Here is a 25,942-nt window from a genome sequence, read left to right as displayed (position 1 = left end):
ATAATTTTTAACCATAGAGGCTCTCTGAAGTATTTACAAAAAAAATATGCTAGTTGAGATTTGAACCTTTGACCTCTTAGAACAAAATCAAACACACAAACAACACACCAAGAGACAATTTCTATAAAGTTGTGTCATTTTTTTCTATTTATCTGTTTACTCATAGTATTGATACATATACTTAGTAAAAGCTTCCAACGAAGCGATGTCGTGTGACACCGCTTCATTAAAGGTGCATCCGCCCCTGCTTAAAAGAATTTCCAATGTATAACTATCATATGCCTATCCATGATTTTGCCTTTATGAGTTCGAAATTAATATTCTATTACAACTCATTTGATTAATGGTTTAAAATTTATTATTTGTACTTATTAATTAATTTTTAACACGTAAAGAATACTCTACATTAGCCCTGACTATGATGTACTGCTAGGTGACTCACAATATCGATCCGAAGGTACAAATTTTAAGTGTTTTTGTTGGACGATAGATAGTCAATTTGAAACACAAAAGCTGGTGGAAAACATTTTCTTTTTTGAACAAACTAGTACAGACATAGTTCGGTAATTTCTGCTACATTACGTAGCGACAAACTAAACACATGTTTTATCCAAAAGGAACACTTTTTAGTAATGCAAATGAAATTGAAGCAAAAACTATAAGAGCTTTTCCAAAGCAAAAGATAAGAAAGATAAGTGTTCAGACTACTGGAATTTCTCCTTACTACATGTCCCACCTGGTTGATACTTTTGACAAGTAGTAGACCGTTGGAGGGGAAAAAAGGAGAAGAAAAACAGAGAAAGAAGGGGTATTACGTGCCATATTTTCTCACGTTTATCTAATTAAAAACATGTTTCATAAACTCAGCTTGTTTATTTAAATATGATTATATATCAATAATACAGGGCATGAAATAGTTGCCTGCCTAAGAGTCTACTCGAGCTATTACTGTTCTAAAATATTTACTTTTATGTATAATTGATCGACGTGTTATGGTGTTGTCACTTTGTGGATTCTTGGGATCTCTACATAAATAATTGGCCGAATTTTTAATTTACTTTTCCTTGTTGTTATACATATATTATATACTGATTTAACGGGTCAAATGGTTGTGTATGTCTTTACAAATTTATTTTTAGTTTTATGACCATATATATATATTTTTTACACATGAAGATTTGCTTTTACACATAAGAAATATATCTTTTACACATAAGAGATTTAAAAAGTATACTTTCTTAATTTCAACATTGTAAATAGCCATGTAGGCCCATTTTCTCCTGATTATACATATATTATATCCGCTAGCTACTTTATGTAATTGATCCAGTGACTATTTGAGTCAATTTTTATGTTAGATTAGGTAATGAGATCTTTACACAAATAGCCCGTTATATTCATTATTTACCTTTTCTAGACATATATATGGATTATATATTCATTATATATAATTATACATATATAATACATAAATTATGTATATATTATACTTTCACCGACTATTTTTAGTTTAAATAGTTAGATAAATGACTATTTGGGCTATTTGCCTATTTAGGTTATTCCGTCTGCTAACTTTATGTCAGCCCAATCAAGTGGCGGTAAAAATGGGCCGCTCCCGATTTTAAGGACTAACTGGAATAGCTAAAAAGAGGGAGGAAATGTACGCGGTATTAGCGTTCACAAAGCCCAAGTTAAAAACATTTGAAGGCCCAGTAATTAGAGGAAAGCCCAAAATACATCTATATATATATCAAATTGGAGGGAAAATTTTCAATTAGAGCATTTCAAGGAAGAACAGTTTCCTGGCTTCTTCTGTACTCCTCAGGTTTCACCATTCTTTCGATTCTTTTGCAATTCTTTCTTTCTAATTCTGTGTACTCTTAATTCTTTTCGCCTCCCTTACACATGTTTTTTCTTAGAATTATAACTATTTATCGTATATTCATTCATGAAATTGTATTCAGATTCTTGTAGTCACATAACAAATTCCAAACGCCATAGACTCGATTTTTCTCTTCTTCCATGCAAGAAACCTAGATCAAATGCGTTAAATACAGCATATGTACAAATTAAACCTCTTGGAATTCCTTTAATCCAAAAAACTACTGGTTCTTCCTGTGATACTATACATCTCCAACCCTTTAAACCTTACTCTATTGGCCGTAACTGCAGCCGCTGTGATTTCATACTTGAAGACTGCCGAGTCAGTAATATTCATTGCCAGATTCTTTTTGACCCCTTGAACAATAAATTGTACTTGTCTGACGGGTTATTTTTTAGTTCAAGTAAATCTAGGGTTTCGCTGAATGGGGTTTTTGTTAATGGGGTTAGAGTTGCAAAAGGCGAGGTTGTGGATATCTATGTTGGTGACGAAGTTTCGCTTGGCTGTGGAAGTCAAAGGACCTGTTGTATGGGGTTACGGTTAGGATTTTGTTTGCAAAAGGCTGTCTTTGTTCAGGAGGTTGTCGATAGAAATATAGTTGGAGATAATGATGTTACATCCACAGATTGTGTTCCAATTGGATATGCAAGTTATAAGCGTATTGCTAAAGCAAATGTGTTGTTACATATGTGTAGGGAGGTATTAAGTAGCAATCATCCTGTGTCGTGTATCCAAAAACGTGTTATTCTTGATTATGGAAAGGGAGTTAGATGTCATGGTAAAATTGGAGTCAATAAGGATTTTAAGTTTCCAGTGGCTAGTGTTCTTGGAGTACATTCTGGTGAAAAAGCTTGTAGGAAAGAGGTATCGATTGTTGAGGATGCACCTGGCCAGAATCGGGAATGTGATTTCCACAATGATGCTGCACTTGCTTTTGAGGTGGAAACATGCCATCTCGATGGGAAGGGTGCAGAACAAGTCAATAACGATGGGGCATCTCATGAGAATGGGTCCGATGCTAATGGCAGAGAAGAAGTTTTATCTCTGGGATGTATGAGGAAGGAGGTTGTTGGTCAAATTGATGATGTAATGAAAGAAAAGAATAGAATTGGCATTGTTCCACCTCCAGGAAAGAAGTTCGTTTTGAATCGACTGGCATGTGAAGGGCCAATTTTTTCAGAAGATCCTAATGTTGTATCATTGCCAGAGCTTCTTTATCCAATTGAGAATATTGAACAGCTATTTATTGCAACATTTACTGCTGACATACCATGGTAGGTCAGACTTGTTTTGTTGCATTTTGATTAGCTTCTGTTTTGTTACTTTCCTAAAAGCTGGACATTCTTGAAACTTGTAAGGTAATTCTAAAATGACCTTATGAAAAAACTGAAGATTCACTAATACAGTCAACATAGTCAATTACAAAGTTCAAAATGTCTATGTCCAGACTATATGTAGCTTTTATGTTTTTATTTTATTCTGAATGGAGTTTTTCTTATAGGTTTCTGTCCTACTGTGAGATTCCAGCTGATCTACCTGTTACCATCGCTTGCCACAATGCTGAACGGTGTTGGAGTTCCAGCCCTGATAAAAGAGCCTCCAAGCCTTACCCAGATTTTCCAAACCTAGTTGTTGTGTAAGTTGACATATTTCCCCCCTTTTCACTCTGTTTTGCCAAATGGTCACGAGCATGCACTAGAAATGGTTGATTTTCTCAACTTGCTTTGGAATGGAACAATGAACAACTTTTTGATCAAGTGAATTCATGGTAACAGTTACCCTCCATTTCCTGAGGTGATAGCATTTGGTCAAGACCTGAGGAAATCAGGCATTGGTTGCCATCACCCAAAGTTGCTTGTGTTGCAAAGGAGAGATAGTCTCCGTGTAGTGGTCACATCTGCTAATTTGGTGGCAGGACAGGTGCTTGCTTAATCACCTTTCTCTCTCTAGTCTTGTATGAAGCTCATTTTCTCTCTCTGATCTTTTTTTAAATTATATTCATTAATTTGTGAACTTGAAAGTAACACATTTCCTTTTTGGAATCATGCACTGAACAATTTTTTTTTTTTTTCTCTTTGTGTTTCCCATTTCCTCAGTATACTTATTAATCTTGATAACCTGTTAAAAGTTTGAGAAAGGGAAAAGAGGACAAGATTGTGGTGCTCGTAGTAAGGTTGGATGCTCAATTTTTGCCTGGTAGAGCATATAGAATTTTTTTGACACCTGCAACGTCGTGTTCTGCTGCAAGTAGAAGTTAAGAGTCCATGATATATTCTTGTGAACAAGAAAAAAGTAGATTAGACATGGTCCTCAACTTTGAAGAGGAGTAATCAGGCTTTCTCATGTTCCATCCCTTATGAGGTTTATAGTAGTAGGTTAGAAGGACCCAATATTTTATATGAATTTGTTAATCATCTATCTGTTAGTACTAAGAACTGTTTCTGTCCAGATGTATTGATGTTGTCTGCTCCTCAAATGCTGCAGTGGTGCAGAGTGACGAATACAATATGGTGGCAGGATTTTCCTCGCCTGGATGTACCAGACTACTTCTCACTTTTCACAGCAATATCTGGAGAGGAAAATGGACATTTGGTATCTGATTTTGCTGCTCAGCTAGCTGGATTTATGGCCTCCTTGTTAGCTGATGTACCTAGTCAGGCCCATTGGATCCTGGAGCTGACAAACTATGATTTTAAAGAAAGTGATGGCTATCTGGTCGCTTCTGTACCTGGAATCCACTCAAGTCGCATTCCTTTTATATCAAAACCAAAACATTTCTTAGGGGTCAGTAACCTCTGTCCTTGTGAATTCATGGTGTCATGCCTGATACAGTTGCATATTCGAACGGTTATTTTCAGTCAAACTGAGGATATTTTCCTAGTGTTGCATTGGATTCTAAAGGAATTACCTGTTTGTTTGTTGTATAAAAGAAAAGATAAAAGCCTAAGTACAGTGATCTGTCAGCTTGCACCTAATTTAGACTACACTTTGTGGTGTTATCAAACAGTACCAGTAAGAGAAAATATTGCAAGTGGAAGTGCAAGGGAAAAAGATGCACTTACATATCTATGCACATCAATATGGAAATGAAATTAAGAAATTTAATTACTGATGCTTTTGCTTGAATGGCAACAAAATATCTTTACTTTTTTCCCCCAAAACGATGTAAAGGTTTGTGCTGCCACATTCACCAAGACATGGTTCTGTGACTATTCGGTTCTAGCTTTTGTAGGAATTCTGGTGAAAGAACAAGTTGAAAGTACATCTTAAGGCCGAGATTTGAGAAATATAAAGTATCTCAAATAAAGAGTTGTTACAAAAAAACTGTAGAAAGAGGAGTAGTTTTCTCATCTGCCTTGGGGAATGAACAGATATTTGTAGAGTTCTCTGAGTTTCTAAGCTATATATTCCCGACAATTGTGTTAAGACTTTACTTGTTCTATTATCTTAAATTTGGAACAGCTACCTGTTGATTGAGGGTGAAAAAGGTATTTATTTGAAGATTATCTAAATAATCCCACCCATTACATTCTGATTTTATGTTAAGAAGATGTATCTTCCAGTTGTATGAGTGAATCCACCCTTAAAATTCTAATAATAGGAGGCTTAAGGTCTGTTCTTGTGGGTTTTCATATCTGATGAGCTGTGCAGCTTTGTGAATACCCTCTTATATATGGTCAAATAGTTGTGTATTCTTTCATTGTTTTCTCTCTTTTTTCACTTCTATTAATAAGGGACAGCCTGGAGGCATTTTCTTGGGGTGTGGTTGGTAATGTTGAAGTTTGAAGTGCACTACTACTACTGCTGTAGGGTGATTGTGTGCCAGAGTTATGTCACTTTAAGTCAGTCGGTTCTGTTGAAGCATCAGTGGCTGGTCTAAGTCATCTCTTCCGTACTTCAGTGGATCTTAATGGAGCACGGCTGAAGAAACTTGCAACTTACCTTCGGAAATGCGGTGAAAATGTATATGGAATATCAGAGGTTATTCTAAAGAGAGACCCAAATATACAAGCCGATGCAAATGCTGTTAGCATTCTCGTACCTAATCCTGACAATCTCTCTTTAGGGGGTAAATTACTTTCCCCTTCAAATATACATATTTGAATAGGAAGATTGGCTATTTAAACTATAATCTATAATATCTGTATTGAAATGTAATGATAAGTCTCATTACTAGGGTCAGTTTGATTTGATGCATTTTCGGACTCCTTAATTAGAGGTCTATAAATGCCAGTGGTGGTGGCTGTGACATACTAATGGTCATAGCAGCTTGGAAGATGAACTCGTAATCACTCAACATTATGATAACAGGAATAAGAGCTGAATTTTGTATTTTACTTCATCCCAATGAAAAGGAGCTCAGTCTTGTTCTCGTTAGCATCTTACTTTTTGTCCACTTTGTAAGAGTGGCAGACTATTAACTCATATACTAAAATAAGTATGCATGAATATTCATTTGCTATCTTCTGTTGCCAAAATTATTCTTCTTTTTATTCATTTTGAACCAATTCTTTTGCTTTATTGTGTGCTAGAATGTGTTCAACTTGGGTTTCTTCCAAAGAATTTTGCGAAGTGGGTTGCTCCACTCTCGGACAGTGGTCTTTTCATGTTTTCTGCTTATATTTTCCCAAGTGAAGTTCTTAGTGCTGCTTTAGAGGGAAGCTGCAGCAAGGTACAGTTAGTACTGCATGTATCACAGGTATGCCTACCACTAGTAGGGTTCATCTGTGACAATGCTGTTGAACATATTTGTCTTGTGTCTAGTAGTCATATTGAGATCATAACCTTGCAGGGTCCATCCTTTTCAGCCATTTCAGAAATTATTAGAGGTGAACATATTTCTGCAATTTGCACACTCATTGCATCGCTTCAGAGGTGTTGGGGAATCTGGCGGCTTCAAGAGGTAATTTTTCTGAAACAGTTGGACATATTTTTCAAACCTAAACTGATTTTCACATTGGTGCAATTAAGAATAATGACTATGTCTTGGGCCTGTGGACTACTAGTCACCAGTTTTTGGTGTCAGACCATAGAATTCTCAGCTGTGGGCTTATGGGCATTGCGTTTCAGTTGTGGCAAATTCTTACCTTTAAGAGCCATGCTTTGTACCCCTCTCATGTTGTCAGCCTAAAAGCAGATAGAAGACTTGAGATATCCACAGTAATACAGGCCCTTATTCTCAGTTGTATTTGAGTGTAGCAATTGTGTAGACCTCAATCAAAGTTAAAAGTATAAAACAACTATGATTAACTTCACTAAACAGAATATTTTCTGTGTACACCATCTTGTTCTGTTTGGACCATGGAGTGATTCAAGTGATGGTTTACCTTGGATAGCAGAGTCTAAGAGCTTATGGGGCTTAGACACGAAATAGCCAATTTTATTCTTAATGCATTATCCATCACTTTCACCAATTTTTCGAGAAAGCCAATTTTATTCTTAATGCATTGTCCATCACTTTCACAATTTTTTCAATTTTCTTTCGAACTATCTTGTGGTTCCTGAGTGAGATTGATGCTAAGGTGATTTCTCGCCTTGGTTGATAGAGTTACGTGGTACCTATGTTGGTGGGAGGTAGCAGGTACCCAGTGGAGTCGAGGTGCGCGCAAGTGATCCGGACACCACCGTTATTAAGGAAAAAAGAGCAGTAGTTTCTTGGTTACTGGAGCACTACCAAGAAGCATGCAAAAGAGTCATAGTAGTGATTCAAAATGTATGTTATGTGTGAGTTGGAACAACCAGCCAGAGCGTAAAGTTCGACAGACTTCATTTTTCTGATAAATAACATTTTTATTTATAACAGTAACTGGAATCCTGACTTTTTTCCTTCCATTGCACCTTGTTCAGGTTTTGGGCCAGTTCAAATGGCCGGAACATTTAGAAACTGATTTTGTATTTAGTGAGTGTTCTATGACTACTTGATGATTATCATACTGCCCTTCAAAATATATTGAGAATTATCATATATGATTATTGTTGCCGTTCTGTTAAGGTGCATCCTCAATTGGGTCCATCAATGCAAAATTTTTAGCTGCATTTTCAGCAGCAGGTGGGAAGCGGTCATTGAGGCTCTCTGAATCAGAGGAATCTGATCCAGATGTGAGTAGCCACCACTAAATTTTATGATTTAGCTGAGTAATATATTATTGCTAGGTTCAAGTTTTGCCCTTACTTTTTCTGGCAGTGGGGCTGCTGGAGTGTGAGCCAAGAGCTGAGGAACCCTTCCATTAGAATTATTTTTCCTACCATTGAAAGAGTGAAAAATGCGAGCAGTGGAATTTTGGCATCCAGGCGTATATTGTGCTTTTCACAGGTAGATTAATTTGATCTCTCCCTTAATTCTTGAAAAATATTTGTCCTTGAGTTCTTTATTTTTTTTTATTTTAAAACTGACTGTGTTTGACGACTGGAAGAATGGATTCCCTCTTTCTTATCAAGTTATTGAGCAATCATTTACTGCAATTTAACTAAAAAGTTTTACCCAATATTTTGTTTCTCAGAAAACTTGGTATCGGTTGAAAACTATGGGCATTCTACATGATGCGGTTCCTTTTCCTGGCTACAGAATTGGTTATCCCATGCATGTCAAGGTAAAAGCTGTCAGAACATAGTTGCATAAGTGTTCTACTACACGGTCTGACATTTAATTTTGTTAAGTCCTATGATAAGGGTTCTTATCAAAACTCGGTGTCTGCTTTAACATGCTATGTGATGAGTTGAGTACAGATAGTGTTTGCTTCTGTTCGAGACTTGTTCAGGTTTTGGGCCAGTTCTATACAAATGATCCAATTTGCTGCTTCACTATATGATGCTGTTGCTTTGCAGATAAATTCCTTTGAGATATAGAACTGAGTTAATTTGTTTCATGCCCAACTTTTAAATTGCTTTTGGAGGTCATTTTTATTTGCTTGTCTCTCGTGCGACTTTCTTGGAAAACCCCGACGCTAATTGCATTCATAACTCTCCTTTAATGATTTTATTGCCTTATGGAGGTTCATGTGCCATCACCGATTTTCTACGTGATGTTTATGCTGATCTTATCTTGTCTACTCTGTTAACCCGCATTGTTTTTTTCCGGTACAAATGGACATGTCCTTCATCAGAAGACTTGTTAGTTTTCCATGTTTTTTGGTTTATACAGCAGTGGACACTAATTACTTTAGATTTGAGCAAAATAATTTTGAGTGCTTTTCTTTTACATTAATCATCATTATCTGTCAGAGAGTCATACATTTGATTGCTCTCTCTCTCTCTCTCTCCCTTCATTTCTCTGGTTGAACAGCGTTAGTCACTACTTAGATAATGAGTTCTTATTCATGTTCAGTATTTCACTTAGAAGTCCTAATGACAAAAAAAAAAAAATATTGTATGAGGTGAGCAGGTTGCTCGAAGAAGATTTCAGTTGAAGAAAGATGCGTCCCCCTTCGGATGGGTTTATTGTGGATCACACAACTTCAGTGAAGCTGCATGGGGGTGTCCGGTTTCTGGTTTACATGACAAGAAAATTAATGGAAATACAAATTATTCTAGTTTAGGTTCGAGACTTCATGTCTGCAACTATGAACTAGGTATCTTATTCATTTCTCCCCCTCCAGATGCTCATTGCAAAATAAACCAGCAGACAAACTTAGATGATATTGTTTTACCCTTCGTTGTGCCTGCACCAAAATACAGACCAGCAGACAAACCTGCAACCGGTCAGGAGATGAGGGAGGCCTTATTTGAGCAAACTGAGTGGGGGAGAGAGGTAAATGAAACAGCAAAAGAGGCGGACGAGTGGATACAGGAAGAAATACCTGTGGAGGAAGTAATTGAGGCTATTGACTACTATGTTGTTAAGGAGAGAGAAGATGAGAAGGCTTATGCTGAGAAACTATGGAATCAAGTTGATTCCTCGGAGAACTGTTAGAATCTAATAGGAAAACACATTCAAGTAGAGTAATGTAGGAGTAGATATACTGGGACGGCCTTTCTGAATTTGGTGCAAATGATTCTGAGTTGATGCCTCATTAATTTAGGGCCCCGGCACTGGTGTGGATTTAAATTGTATTATGATTATAGTCGAAAGGGAACATTCTTTAGTTTTATAGAAATATAGTTTCGGTGATTTGGTGAGAATGTATGTATGATTGTGATTGTAATTGTAAAGGTAAAGATAAGGACAATGTACAAGTCATTTATGAACAAGAAATAAGAATCTCGTGGAAGATGAGACATCAGCTTCTTTCTTTTGAATGTTCTACCATTGACTTTGGGTTGTCAAATAAAATATGGCACATTGCTTCGTTAGGTTTGATCCTCCAGAACTCGTCAATTTTCAGTAACATTAAAAACATGGAGATATTTTATAGGACTAGTGTTTTTAGCTTCTTGAACTGGTTCGCTACAGTTGACTTTCAGCACCAGTGATATAGTATAAGAAACAAACTCCGATTTTGGTTGCTTTCCTTATTGACCAAAAATATGAATAGGAAAAGGAGATCCTTGTGGCAAGTGAGGGAATGGTCTAAGACGTAAAGGAATTTCGGCAAGTCGACAGTAAATGCAATTAATAGATGGAAAAGTTTATGGTCTTAAAATATAAAGTAAAAACTGTTATTCCCGTCAATATTGCTGTATTTGTAAATAATAATTATGCAAAATATAAATTAACGTAATGAAACAATAATAAATTCGAGCCCACTGAATTCACAGTGTTTCCTTAAGGAATTTAATCCCCTCCTAGTACCCAAGGTAATGGATTATTTCCTCCCAGGATAGAACGAATAACACACTGGTGTAGCGGTACTTCAAACCCCAGTGTTTCAGCGAACACAAAGTTCGGTAGCAAATCACACTTACAGTTGCTTTGTTTGAAGTTAAAAACAATGCAGAACGAAGGAGTATAAACTCAGAAAATCGTATGGAAATGCTGAGAGGAAGGAGTGCAATGTATAGCCAATTTGTTGAGCGAATTGTGTGTTGTGTGTCTTTCTTCAACATCTGCTGCACATATATATATAGCAGCCAGTGTTGAAGAAGACCAAACGTCCACCCTCCATGGTGGAGCAAGCATTAGTTTGTTTGTGGAGCAAGCACATTCATGTTTGTGAAGCAAGCACATTCATGGTGGGAAGAGCATTAGGCGGCTGCCAAATGGTCAATACACGAATTGGAAAATATCCGTTACAAATGCGGATAATCTTACGTTAATATTTACTATTAACAAATAAATTTGGTCCAAAAAATTAATCAATCAATCATTTGACCGAATCCGAATCCGAATCCGAACGAGCGACGACGACGACGGCGCGAGGCTTGCTTTCTTCTTAACTCTTTAAGAGCTACAAGAAGAGCAATTATATATATATACCCACCAAAAATCTCTTCCTCTTCCAATATGGGACAATGTCTCATTGTCAAGAGGGGGAAACTTAAAATTTTACTCAAAATTTCATTTTTCCTCCATTTCCCATTCACCCTCATTTTAAGACTATTTCATCTTAAAAATTAAAACCTCAACAAAAACTTTAGAGCGGTACAAAAAGTACCTTATGCAGAAGTTTCCTTTATGTGTGGGGTATGGGAAAGAACCGGACTAAAAAGGCATATTGTATGCAGTCTTACCTTGTATTTCTGCAAGATGTTATTTTTATGGTTCGAACTGGCGATCTTCTGATTAGGGGTGCTTATCGGGCGGATAATTATGCTTAACGGTTCGGCTTATCGGTTATCGGATTATAAATATAGTAATCCGCTAGCCATCCAATAAGATAACAGGCGGATTGGTATCGAATTAACGATTATCGGACGGTTTATCGGCTAAACCAAATAGAAATTTTTTGGTATAATATTGAAATGGATTTTTTTTTATGGGTGGTTTTGTTGACGGACTTATTGTACGCATCCTGAGAGACCTGATGAGTTGGATAGAATTGAAAATAATGGTGGAAAAGTTATAAATTGGAATGGACATCGAGTCTTACGAGTTCTTGCTACTTTAAGATCCATAGAAAAGTGTAAATATAAAAAATTTTAACGGGTTAACGGTTTATCCGATAAGAAAATTGAGTAATCTGCTCCCAAATCGTTAAGCCGTTAATTATAAAATATCAATCCGTTCACCATCCATTATCCTGATAATACTAGTCATCGGTTCGGTTCGGTTTTGAACCGCCCGGCTTCTGATTACATGACAGTAACTTTAATAATTAAGCCAATACTTCTCGAACGAACGAAAAACATCACCGTAAGCATCCTGCAGGCGTTTTTGTCTGAATTCGTCGAATCAAAAGAAAGCAATCTGTTTTCCCTTTGGCTCGGAGGAGACCAATAATGGGATGACAGGATGGAAAGAGAGATGAAGTTTGAGAAAGAGGATTTGACACTAAAATCTTTTTTTACTTGCTGCTTCTCTGTTATTTCTTGAATTATTATAATGCAAAATGTCTAATTTGTATGTTACTTATCAAAAAAAAATTAAAAAAATTATGACTTAGTGCTGAGAAAGAGAAAAAAGAAAGAAAACGAGAGTACAAGAGTTTTGCCAAATCACTTGGGTGTTGCAAGAGAATGTAAAGGTGAAAAAAACAAGTAATATTGGAAAACTAAATTTGCAAGAAGCACTTAAAAATTAAAGAATATAACGCTACTTCTCCGGTCCACAATAAGTAATTAATTTATTTTTTTATTTGATCCAAAATAAGTATTTATTTATATAATCAAGAAAAAATTTAATTTATTTTTTCAAAATTAATCTTATGTACGTATTCCTAAAAAATTTTTACTCATCACATTAAATATGCTACAACATTTAATTAAGAATAATTTAGTTATACTAATTATTTTTATCTAAAATTTAATATTTTTTTAATAAGTGTACCCAAATTAAATTGATCATTACTATCTTCAAGATATTACAAAAGAGGCGGCGTGTGGCGAATGACGTGTCTTGTCCACAAGCCAAAGCCACTCTGGAAAATGGGAATTCGTTCATTCATACTTCATAGGCAAAGGGACCTCTAAGTAGTAATGAATCCATCCTTTCCGTAAGCTTCTTTTCTCCTGTCTTCCGTCCAAGGAATTGCGTGCTCCCTCTGCATTCTATTATTTCCATCACTGCCCCCTCCCCCCTCCTCTCCTTCCGTGGGCCCAGACGAATAATTACATTTAACCATTACTTCGTCATATTTGATTAGGCATCAAATTTAGAATATTGTAAACATGCTTTATAATAATTGTAGTAGGAAAAAAATTAAAACAATAGTAGTTGAAAAGTAAAATGTGTCATCTAGTGGTAAAAGTGTGATCTAATGATCCATGAAACAGAAATGAAAATTATGAAAAACTATGGTGCAATTCTTTTAGTACTCCTAAAATTAGCTTATTTTGAAAAGTGAATTTTTTTTAAAATATTTTTGGTAAGAAATAATTTGTATTTGATTAATTAATTTGAAAATCACTTCTGAGCAACAATTGGTATTTGACTAAGCTTTAAAAATTACTTTTAAGCGTATTTTTTCTCAAATATATTTTTCAAAAAATTTTTTATAAGAATAAGCTAATTTTTTCTGCTTCGGCTTCTACTCAAAAAATATATATATATTTTTCTTTTAAAATCTTGATCAAATACTTCGATTTTAGAAAAAAAATATTTTACAAAATAAAAAATTGATCTCGGAGAAACTTGACCAAACAGGCTATAAGTCTTGACAATCAGATATATTCATACTAGACAGGAGAAAGCAAATGCGCTGGATTGTATATGCGCAAGTTTGTCCAATTGCCACAGTTATCAAAATATAATTAAAAAGTAAACTTAATAGACAAAAATAATACTATATCAAAGTCTAAAATTTACTTAGGAAAGAAGTTTTAAATTTTGTAGATTTTGAATAGTGTAGTGTAAATTATTAGAAAAACAATATCTGCTATGAAAATAATTATATTGTGGATGTTCATTTATTACTCCGCTATAGATAATCTTCCTGAAGAAGATTATCCATTTAGTACTCTATTGAAGTTTATCTACAAGCAGCTGATGCAGGCAGGTTGCAAGCAGCTCAATGAAATAATTTGCAGCAGCTTCTTATTAAACAGGCAGGTTGGAAGCAGCTCATGCAGACAGCTTACAAGCAGCTAAAGAAAAGCCTTGCAGCTGCTTCATGAAAAGTCTCGCAACTACTTCCTTTCTTCTATAAATAGAGGAGTTTTTAGTTCACTATGTACATAAGTTTGAAGTTTGAATAATATATCAGTTTCTCTCTATACTTGTCTTTACTTTACAGTTTTTATTTTATAATACGTTATCAGCACGAAACTCTGCCATCTCGAGCAAATACTTTGAAAGTATCACAGGTACGAACTTTCTTTTTCTAAATAATGTCAAACCTTTCTAAACTTGAATTTGTAGCCCTGGATATATCGGGCAAAAGCTACATGTCTTGGGTGTTTGATGCCGGAATTCATCTTGATGCGATGGGTCTGGCAGACACCATCAATGACAAAAATCAGGCATCAAACCAAGACTGTGCCAAAGCAATGATATTCCTACGCCATCACCTTGATGAGGGCCTGAAAATGAAATATCTTACAGTTAAAGATCCAGTCATACTATGGGATAATTTGAAAGATAGATATGACCACCTGAAGATGGTCGTTCTTCCCCATGCACGTTATGATTGGACTCATCTAAGGCTATAAGATTTTAAATCTATCAGTGAGTATAATTCTGCTATGTTCGGAATTATTTCCCAATTGAAACTATGTGGTGATAATATTACTGATCATGATATGTTGGAGAAACCTTTTACCACTTTTCATGCCTCGAATATGCTCCTGCAACAGCAATATCGAGAAATGGAATTCAAAAAGTATTCTGAACTTATCTCACATCTTCTTGTAGCCGAGAAACATAATGGGCTATTAATGTAAAACCATGAAAGCCGACCTACTGGTTCTTGTCCATTCCCTGAAGTGAATGAGACGAACTTCCACCAAGCTAAGCGTGGAAGAGGACGTGGCCCCAATCGTGGTCATAGCTGTGGTCGGGGAAGAAACTCTAATCATGGTAATAATAATGCACCAAAGAACCTTTCTCACCACCAGCAGTGGAAAAGGAAGGAACAAAAGCATGAAGCGGTGCAAGCAGTAAAGCCAGAAAATGCATGCTATAGATGTGGAGGAAAAGGGTACTAGTCACGTACATGTCGTACGCCAAAGCACCTGGTTGAGCTGTATCAAGCCTCCCTGAAGAAGACAGAGAAAAATGCTGAAGCAAATTTTATTTCTCAAGATAATTTAGACTTCATGCATTTGGATGTAGCTGATTACTTTGCACTCCCAGAAGGAGAAACAAGGCATGTGATCGGTATTGAATCTGTAGAGATGTAAATATTTTAATTTTTATTGTTTGTAGTATATAGTATGGTTATGTAATAGTTGTACATAAATAAAAGTTATGCTTTGATAATAAGGTTTTCTATCATATTTATTTTGTTTATGTCATTTTGAAGAATATGGATAATCCTCAAATTATGTTTGGATCAAAGACCAATCATGAAGATATTTGTGTAATTGACAGTGGAACAACTCATGCCATATTCAAAGATCAGAAATACTTTTCTTATTTGCATAAGGAAAAAGCAAATATGTCTACAATTTCTGGTAATATAAGTTTGATTGAATGCTCCGGAAGAGCTATTGTATTTATGTCTAAGGGAACAAAACTTATTATAGACAATGCATTATTCTCCTCCAAGTTCTTAAGAAACTTATTGAGTTTTATGGATATCCACCGAAATGGGTATCATGTTGAGATGATAGATAAAATGAATATGGAATATCTTTGTATTACAAAAAATGTTTCTCGCCAGAAGTGCATTGTAGAAAAATTACCAACTTTATCTTCTGGCTTATACTATTCAAAGATTAGTACAGTTGAAGCACACTCTATCGTAAACCGGAAGTTTATTGATTCAAATACTTTTGTGCTTTGGCGTGGACGTTTGGGCCATCCTGGATCAATAATGATGAGGCGAATTACTGAAAATTCGAGTGAGCATCCATTAAAGAACCTGACGATTCTTACAAATGATGAATTTTCTTGTGATATTTGTTATCAAGGCAAAATGATCACTAGACCATCACCAATGAAGGTTGGCATTGAATCCCCTGCCTTTTTAGAACGTATACATGGGGATATATGTGGACATATTTACCCACCAAGTGGGTTGTTTAGATATTTTATGGTCCTAATAGATGTATCTTCAAGATGGTCTCATGTGTGCCTACTATCATCTCGCAACCTGGCGTTTGCAAAGCTATTAGCCCAAATAATTCGATTAAGGGCGCAATTCTCATATTATCCTATAAAGGCTATTCGCCTTGATAATGCTGGAGAATTCTCATCTCAAGCTTTTGATGATTATTGTCTATCAGTTGGGATAAAAGTTGAACATCGTGTAGCTTATGTTCATACTCAAAATGGTCTTGCAGAGTCATTTATTAAATGCCTGCAATTGATAGCAAGACCACTACTTATGAAAATAAAATTGCCCACTACTATTTTGGGGCCATGCTATCTTGCATGCAACATCACTTATCCATCTCAAACTGATACATTATAATAAATATTCTCTGTCACAATTAGTTTTTGGTCATGAACCAAATATTGTCCATCTGCGAATTTTTGAATGTGTTGTATATGTGCCAGTAGCACCACTATAGCGCAGTAAGATAGGCCCACAGAGAAGGTTAGGAATATATGTAGGGTTTGAATCACCCTCTGTTATTCGCTATCTTGAACCATTGGCATGAGATTTATATACTACTCGATTTGCAGATTGTCGGTTTGATGATAGGGGGAGAGAAAAAGGAAATCAAAAGAGAAATTGTGTGAAAAGTTTCATCATTATATCATTTTGATCCACGTACCCCTATATGTAATCAGGAGGTCCAGAAGATCATCCATTTGCAAAATATAGCAAATCAAATGCCAGACGTATTTACTGATTTGAAAAGGATAACTAAGTCACATATCCCTGCAGAGAATGTGCCTATACGAATTGATGTCCCAGCAGGACCATCTACTAGCATAAGAACTAGTGAACCTAAAGCACGCCTGAAGCATGGTAAGCCTTTGGGTTCTAAGGATCGAAATCCTCGAAAAAGAAAATCGACAAATGATCAAAATGATACTATAAAGGGATCTCCTGAAGAGACAAATGATCTGATTAGTTCTGAGATTCCTAAAGAACTCACTGAACCCGAGACTCAAGTGAGCGAGGAACTTTTAATAAGTTCTACTGGTGATGGGATTAATTTAAATCGATCTGAAATAGTGGTGGATAATATTTTTGCTTATAATGTTGCACTTAACATTATGCAATATAGTGAGGATTGTGAACCCCGATCTGTCGAAGAATGTCAATAAAGATTTGATTGACCAAAATGACAAGGGGCAATTCAATTAGAATTGAACGCACTTTCTAAAAGAGAGGTCTTTGGACCAGTAGTCCAAACACCTGCTAGTATAAAACCAGTTGGTCATAAATGGATTTTTGTGCGAAAAAAGAATGACCGAAATGAAGTTGAAAGATACAAGGCTCGCCTTGTCGCATAAGGATTCTCACAACGACCTGGAGTCGATTATGAAGAAACATATTCACCCATTATGGATGCCATAACATTTCGATATCTCATCAGTTTAGCCTTACGTGAAAGGCTTGAAATACATATAATGGATGTGGTTACATCTTATCTATACGGGTCACTTGATAATGAGTTTTACATAAAAATCCCTGAAGGATTTAAAATGCATAAAGCATATTCAAAATCTCGGGAAATGAAGGTTACATAAATGATGTTATTTGTCCATATATTTTTATAAAGAAAATGACATCAGAATTTGTTATACTTCCTGTTTATGTTGATGACATAAATCTTGTTGGAACTCCAGAAGAGCTCCAAAAGGCAACTGAATATCTTAAGAAAGAATTTGAGATAAAAAATCTTGGAAAGACAAAACTTTGTCTTGGACTGCAAATTGAACATTTAGCAAACGAGATCTTTATGCATCAATCTGCCTATACAGAAAGGGTCTTAAAACGCTTTTACATGGACAAAGCGCACCCATTGAGTACACCAATGGTTGTTCGATCACTTGAAGTGAATAAGGACATGTTCCGACCTCCAGAAGAGGATGCGAAACTCTCCTGGTCCTGAAACACCCTATCTTAGTGCAATTAGTGCACTTATGTATCTTGCTAATGCTACAAGGCCTGACATAGCATTTTCTGTTAATTTACTTGCAAGATATAACTTTTCTCCTACTCAGAGACATTAGAATGAGATTAAGCATATTTTGCGATATTTAAAGGGAACTCTTGATATAGGTTTGTTTTATGCTAACAAAGGTAGTGCAGATCTTGTTGGTTATGCAGATGCAGGTTATTTATCTGATCCACATAAAACTCGATCTCAAACCGGGTACGTGTTTACATGTGGAGGTACTGTCATATCATGGCGCTCCACAAAGCAGTCAATTGTTGCTACCTTTTCAAATCATGCTGAGATAATAGTTATTCATGAAGCAAGTAAGGAATGCGTATGGTTGAGATCAGTGATTCATTTTATTCAAGAAAAATGTGGTTTGGAGTGTGATAAAAGATCCACAATTTTATACGAAAACAAATGTTGCATGCATAGCTTAATTGAAGGGAAGATTTATAAAAGGAGATATAACGAAGCACATTTCACCAAAATTATTCTACACACACGATCTTCAGAAAAATGGTGACATTGATGTGCAACAAATCCGTTCATGTATCAATCCGACAGATTTATTCACTAAATCTTTGCCAACTTCAACTTTTGAGAAGATGGTATACAAGATTGGAATGTAGAGACTCAAATATTTGAAACAAAGTTTTCATCAGGGGAGTAAAATACGGGATGTACTCTTTTTTCCTTACTAAGATTTTTTCCCACATGGTTTTTCCTAGTAAGGTTTTAACGAGGCACAATACTTTTTAATGAACATCCAAGGGGGAGTGTTATGAAAATAATTATATTGTGGATGTCCATTTATTACTCCGCTATAGATAATCTTCCTGAAGAAGATTATCCATTTAATACTCTGTTGAAGTTTATCTACAAGCAACTGATGTAGGCAGGTTGCAAACAGCTCAATGAAATGATTTGTAGCAGCTTCTTATTGAACAGGCAGGTTGCAAGCAGCTCATGCAGGCAACTTACAAGCAGCTAAAGAAAAGCCTTGCAGTTGCTTCATGAAAAGATTCGCAATTGCTTCCTTTCTTCTATAAATAGAGAATTTTTTAGTTGATTATGTACATAATTTTGAAGTTTGAATAATATATCAGTTTCTTTACTTGTCTTTACTTTACAGTTTTTATTTTATAATAATATCTATTTTTTTGTTGCATAATTAAGACAAAAAGGATAATCTCTAAACAGGAAAGCACAACTTGTACTCCTTTTCTTTTTGGCATAAAATGACAGGTTTCGGCATTTTCATGGAAAAGTCACATTTTTTCTGGGTACAGACTCTTTTGAACAGAAATTTAACATATCTAACACATTTTCTCCCCCCATTTTTACCAAAACGTGCCTTTAACGTGTAGTCTTCTCCAATTCCAGAAAGAATCTTTCAATCTCAGAACTTTATATAAATGTACTCTTTCTAAATCCTTAAAAGTACTTCACCCTCCCCTTTTGACTTTTCCTTTCATCATCTTCTTCTTCTTCTTCTTCTTCTTCATCATCTCCTATTTTTGTTGAAATTAATTGTATATATTTTTGCTGAAGAATTTTTGAATGGAATTAACGTGCTCGTCTCCACTTTCTGTGAACTCAACAATCAGCTTCAATTCTCAGCTTCGTCGCTATGTTTCTGCTTACCCTCACAAGAGATGTCAAACCGTGTTTTCGCTTTTCCCATATTGCCCTTCTTCCTCCTCTCATATTACTACTACTACTACTACTACCGCCACCACCGCTACTAGCAGTTCTACTTCGTCCCTTTTTGGAATTTCCCTTTCTCATCGACCCTGTAATTCAATTCCTCGTAAAATCAAGCGCTCTTTGTATATTGTCTCTGGAGTGTTCGAGAGATTTACTGAGAGATCGATCAAAGCTGTGATGTTTTCACAGAAAGAAGCAAAGGCTTTGGGCAAAGATATGGTGTATACACAGCATCTTTTGCTGGGTCTGATCGCAGAGGATCGTAGCCCTGGTGGATTCCTTGGTTCTCGGATAACTATTGATAAAGCCCGCGAAGCTGTTCGGAGCATATGGCATGATGACGTGGAGGATGATAAAGCGAAACTGGCTTCTCAGGACTCCGGTTCTGCTACGTCGGCTACTGATGTAGCGTTTTCTTCAAGTACAAAGCGCGTATTTGAGGCGGCGGTTGAGTATTCAAGGACCATGGGACATAATTTTATTGCTCCTGAGCATATTGCTTTTGGTTTGTTCACCGTTGATGATGGTAACGCTACTCGTGTGCTCAAGAGGTATTACAGATAGTCAGTCAAGAAAGCTATTATTTTTTTTCATTTTTTGGCAAGTAGTTTTGTTTTCAGTATAGGAACTGCTGGTTTTTTTGGTAGAGCAAGCAAGTAGTTAGAGGCGGATACACGATTTGAATATGTGTTCGGCAGTCCATTTTGGGTTTGAAATCTATTATTTGTATTTATTTGGTGCATATTTTAACATATATACATGTTTGAGCCAAAGTTAATTGGGTTTAGATGAACCTTTAACTAAAGCACTACATCTGCCTCTAGTAGTGGATGATGAGTATATTAAGAGCAAAAGTAATAGGCTTTTGGTAAAGCTGAAACAATCTTCGGATCACGAATAGATAAGCTAATGTTGCTTATTTTGAGTCCAAAACAGCTTCTACAATTGAGGAGCAATGAGATGTTGTCTCCGACTGTTGCTAGGAAGCAATGAACTTATTGCTAGAAGTTATCCTTCACTCGTTTATCCTTGCTTGCCATATATTACATTTAGTGTTGTTTTGCCTCCCAAGCGTATACAAAATACCAAGAGATATTTGTTTGTTTGCTTACCTTAGTATTCTGTTCTTAACTTATGAATGATATCTGCCTCTTTTTATTTTTATTTGGGTTGTCTTCTTGTGTGTACATGTATGTGCATATTCTTTTTCAAGTTGTAGGCCTGACAACCGTAGCTTAATATTTTGACCTCCTGTAGATAAGCAATTTCTGTTTCTGTCTTTCTGATGGTGCGCTATGCATGAACGCATATTGTGCTCTAAACAAAGCATGCTGATATACTTGTCAATAAATAAAAAAATAAAAAAACAAATGCTCTCTTGCAATATGATTATCTTTCTGTCATCTATTACAAGTAATTTATATAAGAATGGCATGGTCAACTGACCTAATTTCAGGTTAGGAGTAAATGTAAATCGGTTGGCAGCTGAGGCAGTTTCCAGGCTTCAAGGAGAGCTTGCTAAAGATGGTAGAGAGCCAATTTCATTCAAAAGGTCGCGCGATAAATCTTTTCCTGGAAAAATAACTATCGACAGATCCGCTGAGAAAGCAAATGGTATGGCCAGTTCCTCTCACTCTCTTGTTAGTGTTTAGTTCGGCACGCTGTCTCAAATGCATTTCATTTCCAGCAGAGAAAAATGCTCTGGAGCAATTTTGTGTGGATCTTACTGCCCGTGCAAGTGAGGGCCTTATAGACCCAGTAATTGGCAGAGAGACTGAAGTTCAGAGAATTATCGAGATTCTCTGCCGTCGAACCAAAAACAATCCTATTCTGCTTGGTCAAGCTGGGGTTGGGAAGACAGCAATAGCCGAAGGGCTGGCGATAAACATTGCTGAGGGAAATATCCCTGCATTTTTAATGGTGGGCTTTTCAATGAATTCATATTTTGTATTCTTTTTATTTTTCCGGGGATTCCTTGAACCATTTTGTAATTTAATATGCATCTCCTATACTCTTGTTCCACTAACTGCTGCACCAACTTAACTAGTGGTTATTTGCTACGTACACAGAAAAAGCGGGTAATGTCTTTAGACATTGGACTACTGATTTCAGGTGCAAAGGAGAGGGGTGAACTAGAGGGGCGCGTGACTACATTAATTAAGGAGGTAAAAAAGTCAGGTGAGCATAGAATGGAAGTAAAATTTGGTCAAATTTTTAGATCATTGGCTTAGCTTGGTGACATAATTTGCAGGCAATATCATTCTATTCATAGATGAGGTCCACACCCTTGTTGGTGCTGGCACAGTTGGACGGGGAAATAAGGGTTCTGGTCTTGACATTGCTAATTTGCTAAAGCCAGCACTTGGGCGGGGTGAACTGCAGGTAATTTCCTATTCTGGTTCCATGCATTACTCTATGTAGTTGCATTCATAATGTTGGATTTTATGGACTCTGTGCTTAAATTTTGTTCTTGTAACAGTGTATTGCATCTACCACCATGGATGAGTTCAGATTGCACATTGAGAAGGACAAGGCCTTTGCCCGAAGGTTCCAGCCCGTCTTGATTAATGAACCAAGTCAGGTGAATAATACTCTATGCATTTGTATGCACAAGTGGGTATCTAAGGTCCTAACAGATATTCTTGTTTCCTAAATTATATAGGCGGATGCTGTCCAGATACTGTTGGGATTGTGTGAGAAATATGAGTCACATCATAAGTGTAGATACAGTTTGGATGCCATAAATGCTGCTGTGCAACTGTCAGCAAGATATATACCGGATAGGTATCTTCCCGACAAAGCTATTGATCTTATTGATGAGGCTGGTAGTAAATCTCGTATGCAAGCTCACAAAAGAAGAAAGGAACAGCAGGTATCTGTACTCTCACAATCACCTAGTGATTATTGGCAGGAGATTAGAGCTGTCCAAGCCATGCATGAAGTGGTAATAGTACTCAATGTTATACAAACTCTCTAGATTTTGCAGTCTTGAAAATTTTGAACTACCTTATGTTGTCTAAATACAATAACCTGTGCCCCCTCTATAGCAGATCCTGGCAAGCAAGCTGACAGAAAATGATGATGCATCTCGTTTGAATGATGACAGTGAACTTCATTTACAGCCAGCATCGTCTTCTACATCTGATGAAGATGAGTACGTAGAATAAAGATTGTCTGAAGTCATAAATTTAAATCATAAGTAAATTAACTTAAATTCTTTGATTTCTACTCTAGACCTCCGGTAGTTGGACCTGAGGAAATAGCAGCAGTTGCTTCACTCTGGACAGGCATTCCCCTTAAGCAGCTTACTGTTGATGAAAGAATGCTTCTGGTTGGTCTTGATGAGCAGCTTAGAAAAAGGGTTGTTGGTCAGGATGAGGCTGTTACAGCCATTTGTCGGGCTGTTAAGAGATCCAGAACTGGCCTTAAGGACCCAAATAGACCAATTTCGGCAATGCTCTTCTGTGGTCCTACTGGAGTTGGAAAATCTGAACTAGCTAAAGCTTTGGCAGCGTCTTATTTTGGTTCTGTAAGTATTAATAAAAATGAGCTGTTTTGCATTATTCATCCAAAGACGCATCTCCAGATTAAGCAATTGTGGTACTCTTAAATTGAAATATTGCTTCCCCACAATTTTGGTTATTAAATGTAGAGCATGTTGACCAAGATTTCTGGCAGCATTATTTTGCACAAACAAAATCTTGCTCTTATTAGTTTGTCTAAATTTGAGAAGAACTATGTAAGATAAGAAATGTGCTTCATCTTTTCATTCTAGATGCCTTAATTGTTTCACCAGACAGTCCCCGAGTTTTGCCACTGAAGTTAGTTTTGTTCAAGAAGTTGCAATCCAGCCACTTCAGTGACAATGGTTAGGCACTGGTAATAGTACTGGTGTTCTCAGGACTTTTTTTGGTTCTGATGTTCTTGGGAATTTTCTATGTTGTTGGTAGTGGTGATTCGGGTAAAGAAAGTATTATACTATGATAGTAAGATATGGTGACTGTGTTTTAGGTGGTTGTGGACACACATGATAAAAACCGGAAAGAGAGAAGGAAAGGGTACCGGAGGCTGTGCTGTGTGTCCATTCTAGGTTTCTATGGCTATTACGGCATGGTCAAATGAAGCGTTGGAAACACCACCAATTAATCTTGTCGGAGAACGACTTCTGATTATTGGTGGCCACTAATAAGTACTTCAAGTTCAGACATACTAGGTACTAGGTAGTGCTCTATTACTGGCTTATTTCAAATCTCTTTTCCTGTTGCCAGGATCAGATTATTCCTTCATCCATTTCAATGAGAAATGAAGTCAAGCATTGTCTATGCATCTGATAAGTCCGCTACATTTACTAGATCCTTGCATCTTACACCCCACTCAGCCCGCCTCAAAAGAAAGAACAGAAAAAGTCTCTGATCACCTATGGTGGGAGGCACGTAATTTGGCAAAATAAATGAAAAGTACTAAGTGAGCTTTGATAATGCGTATGCTTCGTCTAAAAGTTGGATCTTAGTCGTATAGTTAGCACTGCTTTTAATCTTGTCATCACACTGAATTTGGATCTCTTGGTCCTAGACGGTTTGTGACTTAAGTGCAGAGATTGAATCAAATCAAATTCATCTGAACGACATTCTCTGTTCAACCTTTTAGATGAAAATTGTGGCTAAGATTTCATTAAAAAGAATTTCATCATCAAGAATTATACTTCTACTTTTCTTAAAAGTTCATCATCAAATTGCTAGAGTTATATTTGTTATCTTCGGTTCTGTTTCATTTTAAAGATCGCTTGGTTTTGTGAATTTCTATGTACTCAGCGAAGTATCTTTTTGTGTTGCACAGGAATCTGCCATGCTAAGATTGGATATGAGTGAATACATGGAGCGGCATACTGTGAGCAAGTTAATTGGATCGCCTCCTGGTTATGTAGGCTATGGAGAAGGAGGAACACTTACTGAAGCTATCAGAAGAAAGCCTTTCACTGTAGTGCTGCTAGATGAGATTGAAAAGGCTCATCCTGACATATTCAATATTCTCCTTCAGTTGTTTGAAGATGGTCACCTAACAGACTCTCAGGTTAGATCCGTTTTTACATCTGGCTTATTGTTCTAAAATGTTCCACAAGGTGGGGTGTAAAACTTGTTTTGGAAGATTGTCGTTGCTAATTATGAAAACTTGATTCAACAGGGAAGAAGAGTATCATTTAAGAATGCCCTGATAGTGATGACTTCTAATGTGGGTTCTACAGCCATAGTAAAGGGTAGACAGAATACTATTGGCTTCTTGCTTGCTGATGACGAATCAGCAGCCTCCTATGCTGGTATGAAAGCAATAGTGATGGAAGAGCTCAAGACATATTTCCGCCCAGAGTTGATGAATAGGCTAGACGAAGTAGTAGTATTCCGTCCTCTAGAGAAGCCCCAGGTTCGTATAATATACCTCTAGTTTGATCTGAAAAGTTGCATTGATCTGATAACTCAATGGACTGGGGTGGTCTTTTATTCTCTCACATCTCTTTAGAAAGCAGTCGGATACTGTGAGTTACTGCTTTGTTTTTTCCGTTTCAGATGCTCCAGATACTAGACCTGATGCTGCAGGAGGTAAGGGCTAGGCTTGTTTCATTGGAAATAAGCTTGGAGGTGTCAGAAGCAGTAATGGAGCTTATATGCCAACAAGGATTTGACAGAAACTACGGTGCACGCCCTCTTAGGAGGGCTGTTACTCAAATGGTTGAAGATCTCCTGAGTGAATCTTTACTTTCTGGGGATCTCAAGCCTGGTGATGTAGCTATAATTAATTTAGATGAGTCTGGAAATCCTGTTGTCGCTAACAAGTCAACCCAGAGTATCCATTTGTCTGATGCGAACGGAAATCCAGTTGTCACAAACAGGTGAAACCAGTGTATTCATTGGTTGATACATTTGTATTGTAAGGTATAACAGCACGATGCAGCTCCCTGTATGAGAGTAAATTTTTGTATAGTTTTAGATAGCTGATTCATACATGTAAAGACATGCCGCAGATTATTCTTTCAACAATGTGTAACTTTTATGATCGTTGTATTTAACCCACAATTTATCTGCTAAAAAGAGAAAGAAGCTAACC

The 25,942-nt window shown here is 36.5% G+C and overlaps 2 protein-coding genes across 5 annotated transcripts; both read left to right on the top strand.

The window, feature by feature from the left end:
* Positions 1–1,782: 1,782 nt before the first annotated feature.
* Positions 1,783–10,124, top strand: LOC104119360 (uncharacterized). Its single transcript, XM_009630846.4, has 12 exons — positions 1,783–3,156; positions 3,384–3,518; positions 3,658–3,802; positions 4,367–4,666; positions 5,693–5,951; positions 6,415–6,581; positions 6,675–6,785; positions 7,730–7,781; positions 7,875–7,981; positions 8,067–8,195; positions 8,383–8,472; positions 9,264–10,124. The coding sequence occupies exons 1-12, from the start codon at positions 1,949–1,951 to the stop codon at positions 9,789–9,791; spliced, it is 3,231 nt and encodes a 1,076-aa protein (XP_009629141.1). The 5' UTR covers positions 1,783–1,948; the 3' UTR covers positions 9,792–10,124.
* A 9,273-nt stretch (positions 10,125–19,397) lies between these two features.
* LOC104119361 (chaperone protein ClpD, chloroplastic) lies at positions 19,398–25,891 on the top strand. 4 transcript variants are annotated; one of them, XM_009630849.4, is made up of 12 exons: positions 19,398–20,394; positions 21,300–21,457; positions 21,534–21,763; positions 21,913–22,021; positions 22,095–22,225; positions 22,323–22,424; positions 22,506–22,787; positions 22,891–22,997; positions 23,078–23,372; positions 24,680–24,913; positions 25,025–25,261; positions 25,405–25,891. In XM_009630849.4, exons 1-12 carry the CDS (start codon positions 19,697–19,699, stop codon positions 25,729–25,731), a joined length of 2,910 nt encoding a protein of 969 aa, XP_009629144.1. In that variant the 5' UTR covers positions 19,398–19,696; the 3' UTR covers positions 25,732–25,891. The 4 variants fall into 4 exon arrangements, with proteins under 4 accessions (XP_009629144.1, XP_009629145.1, XP_009629143.1 ...); XM_009630850.4 differs by having other exon boundaries at positions 19,399–20,394; positions 22,894–22,997; XM_009630848.4 differs by having other exon boundaries at positions 19,399–20,394; positions 21,531–21,763; positions 22,894–22,997.
* The last annotated feature ends 51 nt before the right edge of the window (positions 25,892–25,942 follow it).

Source organism: Nicotiana tomentosiformis, chromosome 3, assembly GCF_000390325.3.
Source record: "Nicotiana tomentosiformis chromosome 3, ASM39032v3, whole genome shotgun sequence".
In the NCBI taxonomy this organism is placed as follows: Eukaryota; Viridiplantae; Streptophyta; class Magnoliopsida; order Solanales; family Solanaceae; genus Nicotiana; species Nicotiana tomentosiformis.
This window is presented reverse-complemented; position numbering and strand designations above follow the sequence as displayed.

What these genes read in the sequence shown, in the direction of transcription:
- LOC104119360 (XM_009630846.4), top strand. Translation starts at nt 1,949, where the DNA reads ATGAAATTGTATTCAGATTCTTGTAGTCACATAACAAATTCCAAACGC. An exon ending in AACCAAAACATTTCTTAGGG is followed by an intron (nt 4,667 to 5,692) that starts GTCAGTAACCTC and finishes CTACTGCTGTAG; the next exon opens with GGTGATTGTGTGCCAGAGTT. An exon ending in GTATATTGTGCTTTTCACAG is followed by an intron (nt 8,196 to 8,382) that starts GTAGATTAATTT and finishes TTTGTTTCTCAG; the next exon opens with AAAACTTGGTATCGGTTGAA.
- LOC104119361 (XM_009630847.4), top strand. Translation starts at nt 19,697, where the DNA reads ATGGAATTAACGTGCTCGTCTCCACTTTCTGTGAACTCAACAATCAGC. An exon ending in ATCCGCTGAGAAAGCAAATG is followed by an intron (nt 21,458 to 21,530) that starts GTATGGCCAGTT and finishes TTTCATTTCCAG; the next exon opens with CAGAGAAAAATGCTCTGGAG. An exon ending in CAGCGTCTTATTTTGGTTCT is followed by an intron (nt 23,373 to 24,679) that starts GTAAGTATTAAT and finishes TGTGTTGCACAG; the next exon opens with GAATCTGCCATGCTAAGATT.